At 46.4% G+C, this 4,960-nt stretch overlaps 1 protein-coding gene across 5 annotated transcripts; it reads left to right on the plus strand.

Annotated features, from left to right (window-relative positions):
- Positions 1-313: 313 nt before the first annotated feature.
- On the plus strand, positions 314-3,122 carry LOC109406852 (uncharacterized). Of its 5 annotated transcripts, none has more exons than XM_019679846.3 (2): positions 314-610; positions 1,090-3,122. In XM_019679846.3, exons 1-2 carry the CDS (start codon positions 545-547, stop codon positions 2,929-2,931), a joined length of 1,908 nt encoding a protein of 635 aa, XP_019535391.3. In that variant the 5' UTR covers positions 314-544; the 3' UTR covers positions 2,932-3,122. The 5 variants fall into 5 exon arrangements, with proteins under 5 accessions (XP_019535391.3, XP_029710820.2, XP_019535394.3 ...); XM_029854960.2 differs by lacking the exon at positions 314-610 and adding an exon at positions 631-1,010; XM_019679849.3 differs by lacking the exon at positions 314-610 and adding an exon at positions 631-970.
- Positions 3,123-4,960: the final 1,838 nt, after the last annotated feature.

Here is a 4,960-nt window from a genome sequence, read left to right on the forward strand (position 1 = left end):
GTCTGTCTGTCTGTCTGTCTGTCTGTCTGTCTGTCTGTCTGTCTGTCTGTCTGTCTGTCTGTCTGTCTGTCTGTCTGTCTGTCTGTCTGTCTGTCTGTCTGTCTGTCTGTCTGTCTGTCTGTCTGTCTGTCTGTCTGTCTGTCTGTCTGTCTGTCTGTCTGTCTGTCTGTCTGTCTGTCTGTCTGTCTGTCTGTCTGTCTGTCTGTCTGTCTGTCTGTCTGTCTGTCTGTCTGTCTGTCTGTCTGTCTGTCTGTCTGTCTGTCTGTCTGTCTGTCTGTTTCTTCACGTTTATCGAGCCGGCCATAATTACTCGATTTGACGTGGAATGACTTTTTCTTATAGCTTCTTGGAAATCGTTCGCACAACACCACACAGCGCCGGCCATTCTGCACATGTACGCTATCGCCTACCGTATACCTTCGCTAACTGGACGCAACAGTTTCAACTAGAACGACTCCACTCGCAAGTGCCATAGCTGTAGATGAATATGTTACTGCTGCTTATCTTTCTCAACGCGTCTGACTGGTGATGCGATACAAACTCAATGCTGATACGGGACGAGTTCCTGTTAGCGTATGTCACCACCATCGACAAGCTTAGTATCCCTAACGTAAGTATAGCACGTTGTTTGGCTATAATTTATAAGCAAACGATTCTGGCGAGCGGCGCTGCTCGACCGCGGCCGGCTGAAAATACACATCGCGGCGGTGGTGAGTCAGTCTCAGTCTGTTTGTGCGAGTTCGAGTGTTCACTTTGTGGTGTATTGGCAAAATAGAATTCCGGCAAAATGTTGATGGTAAGCGGGATCAGAACGAAGAGGTGGAAAATGAGATTTTCATACAGATTAACGCGTAAATGGCAACGAACGGTACCCAAAAGTGAAAAACGCGGTTTTCAAAGTGTTGATGCGTAGTTCCAAGGGTGACCCCACCCTAAAATCCTGAGTAGAAAGTGAAGGTTTACATCGAATGTTCGTACAAATTCAGCTACTAGCCAGAAAAACGCTAACCGTAATCTGCTCGGGATTGTTCCAAAAAATGGCTATATCAGACTCGTATGACCAACTGTATCATATCTTTATTTTCACAGACGACCTCAATGATTGAACAGTGCAACACCATGCAGGTATCGGTCCTAGCAACGACCACCGATCCATCGCAGTTCGCTGATGTGGTGCGGCAAGGCGTTCCAATGGATTTGACGTGTGTTCGAGCGGTGCCAGAGGTGCTGAAAGCGTTGAACATCAACATCCCGACTTTGTTGATCAACGTACATGTAGACGGATCAACGCCATACAGATTCGGTACATTGCAAAACAGTTCCGGAGATGACGGCTTGGTGATCGACTTGGTACTTCGCGACAACCATTACGAGGTGCGAGGATTGCCGAAAGAGGACCAAAGTTCGCACGATACGTCCGAAGACAACAATTGTCTCTATGATGCGTTGGTCCGGGTGATTCCACAGCTTACGGATGCCACTGGGCCTGAATTTCGCCGAAAGCTAGCTGACTGCATCGAAACCAATCCGGATATTCGACGACACATCCAACTCGGCAAACACCAAACACTTCTGCAGGGCGGGGTCTATGGTGGTTTGCCTCCTAGCCGTAGAAGTTCGAATTCTATTCACGAAGACCCTACCAACGAGACTCCTTGTGCGAAACATTTAGTGGACCGGTTTGAAGCCATATTCCTTATGGCTGGCATAATTCAATACTGTTCCGAATCCATGGGAATACCTCGAGATGAAGTTTTGTGCACAGGTGCAAGTCTACAGCAAGACCGAAACAGTGCTGATCCCTACCTGCATGCTGCACATGTCACGAGAATGCAGATATCGGCGAGAGTAGAAGCCATGAAACATTCACACCCGGTCTTGTATGAATACCTAACGACTCTCCTGGGATACACTCAACTCGTGGAGATATGGGCAAATATGTGGGGCGGTGTGGGGCAAGACATCGACTTGATACAAGGGGATCTAATAAGTCTGTTGGAAGTGATAGATTTCAATCAAAATCCACCAACTCTCGTACAAAACTATTCATTGGCGAAATTGAAGAAACTTGTTGAGAAGATCAACGCCCAACTTCAACGCAGGAATAAAAATGCAACAGTAATTACCCTACCGGACACTATCACAGCTACTTCAATTGCTGAAATCTGTAGACAAGCCTATACCGCAGTTCTGCAATATTGGATCGATCACAAGCAAAAGAAAATCGATGACGCAATTTTCAACGAAAACAAAATAAACAGACAGGAATTCGTCGACGGTCAGCTAGTGACTTATGATGTCATTCATGCGCTCCATGATGCTCGGGATTGCATCAGAAAAAAGGATAAAAACAAGTTGTTGAAGCCATCAAATGCTGAGGAATTTATACTACGAATGAAGCAACACTGCACCGAACATAAAGATAACCACTTCGTAAGAGATGATTATGAAGATCCTGGTGATGCTGGTGCCGCAAGATGTAGCAAACGTTCCAAAGCAAGGAAAACCAAGGAAAAAGCAGCATCCGAGAAAAGAAAAAATCGAGAGAAGTGTGCAAAGACGGCACAGGTAATGTACGAGCGGCCTGCAGAAACCAACATGACGGCGACGGTTGTTGGGGTAGGATTGATAGCGTTAGGATTGTGTGGCCTGGGAGTGGTTGCTGGAGCAGCGATAATAGCAGCGACAGCAACAACAGCAGCAGTAGGAACTGCGGCGGCGGCCGGAACTGCCGCAGCAGCAACGACGGCCACAGCAGGAACAGCGGCAGCAGCAGCAGCGGGAACTGTGGCAGCAGCAACGACGGCCACAGCAGGAACGGCCGCAGTAGCAGCAACAACGACGGCAGCTGCAACGCATGCAATAACAGTGAAGGCAGCTGTAACGACAGCAGCGGCAGCAACAATGGCGGCATTAGCAGCTGTAGTTTGATAGATTTATGGGCATATAGTCTAGTCACCACTGGTCCGAAACACGAGCTGACAGAAACGCTCGGAGAAGAAAAATAAGAAGAAATGTGGTGTATTAGTGTTTTGTAACGTTGGAAGAGGAGAAGGAGATGATATATGTTTATTAATTAAGAAAGTACCTTCAATCAAATAAAAAGTGCGGATCATATTGCAGCTATGTGTACAATACACGTTCGCAAACATGTCCAGTATCTACACTCCCGTTCAAAAGTTTGGGGTCACCCCCTCAAAAACATGTCATTTTTTTAGGCCCATATCTCCGCCAATTTGCGTCCGATTTCAAAACCCTAGGTTTCATTCAAAAGATAATAAGTCAAAGAAACTTTGAACATGATTGTAGCCAGCCTGGGCGATCAGCCTTAAAAACACGTCCCAAGCAACACACATGTTATATAACAGTTACGGCAGCGCATGTTTTGGTTGTATAGAAGTTTATTTTACGTAATTCTAACACAATGTTGAAATAACGTAGAATTAACTTCTATACAACCAAAACTTGCGCTGTCGTAACTCTTATTTAACATGTGTGTTGCTTGGGGTGGCTTATGCGCCACTCCCCGGAAGGAGACCACGGCCCAATTTATATTGCCCGGATGATACTCTACGGAGGGCGAGTCCATTTGATTACCTCGAAAGGATTTACAGATCGATCCAGCTGGCTTCAACAAAAGGGCCGAACGGGTCTACCCTATTACCGCAACATCGTCGCACAGTCACGATATCCACTCAGAAACCGGTGAGAAACCACTCATATCTCGAATCTCTCGCAGAGAGATTCTCTCCTCACGGGAAGACTCATTTCTCGTCGCGCGACACGGAACTCAATCGGAAGCGTATTTGTTTCCCCTTTCGTCAAACTCAACAGATGTAGGTGTATGGAGGACCGGGAACCCAATGACTCGAACGCGTGGGAAGTCAAATGCATGCAACTAATCAACTCTGAGGAAGCTTATATTAAACGCATGATAATTTTATTTAAACAGACAGTTTATCACGAGATCTCTATTTCGTTTCGCTTCATTACACAGCAAAAAAATTCTTGTGATATCACATCATTTTCGCTGCACATCAGTCGCGTCGTAAAAGTGATGTACAGATTACATTCTTTTCACGCAGCAAATTAGACGCCGCAGCTTGAAAGTGGGTCTAGCAATCGCTAGAACCGGATCGATGGATGAATCATATATAAGTAAAATATTGGCGTGGATTCGTACACTGATCCGTTGATTGTGAGTCATATCCCTTACCTCTCGGCTATTTCACCAAGTTAGAAGGTGGGTGATAAATATGATACTGCTTCTAAGTATCCGCTGAAATGAGTTTGTTGACACTTTCCGGTGCCAGCCAGGGCGTACATGGTGAGTGTGATAATTGTTGGAAAACGATGCAACAGAGTGACATTCCGTTCGAAATTGGTTACATCGCCAGAAATTACGCGCCTGGAAATTACAAAATTATTTGCTGTGTACAACATTAGCGGTGTTCGTTGCTTCTCCCTAGCTTCTAGTGTGCGATTCCAACTTTCCTCTCTCTCTCTCTCTTTCCCTAACTCTGGCTTCTTGCTCATGTGCTTAATGGGTTCCCTACGCGTGACGTCACATTAGCTATAGACGCATCTACTGCAAACTCTGCGCTCCTGAACCGTGGACCGGTTAGACGGAAGCACTACACGGAATCACGCACGTTTCACAGACTCGCACTTCGTTATTCGTCGGGACTACGAATTCCTCCGACACATCCTCCAGTCCACGAATGCTAATAAAAATTCTCCATGGTGCCCTAAACGGTTGGTGCGAAATAAGTTGGTCTGACTCACCGTATGTCGATGGCTTACGTGGTGTCGATGACCTGTCCAATAAGGTCGATGATCTTCCGAGATGAATGGCGGCGATGGAAGGTGATGGAACGCTAGAGCTTGCGAAGACTAGAAGGCGCGTCCGCCAGTCGAAATCTCCTAAGACACCTAGCCGTATCGGACCGATGTGCTGACG

The sequence above is a fragment of the Aedes albopictus genome, chromosome 1, assembly GCF_035046485.1.
Source record: "Aedes albopictus strain Foshan chromosome 1, AalbF5, whole genome shotgun sequence".
Classification (NCBI taxonomy): domain Eukaryota; kingdom Metazoa; phylum Arthropoda; class Insecta; order Diptera; family Culicidae; genus Aedes; species Aedes albopictus.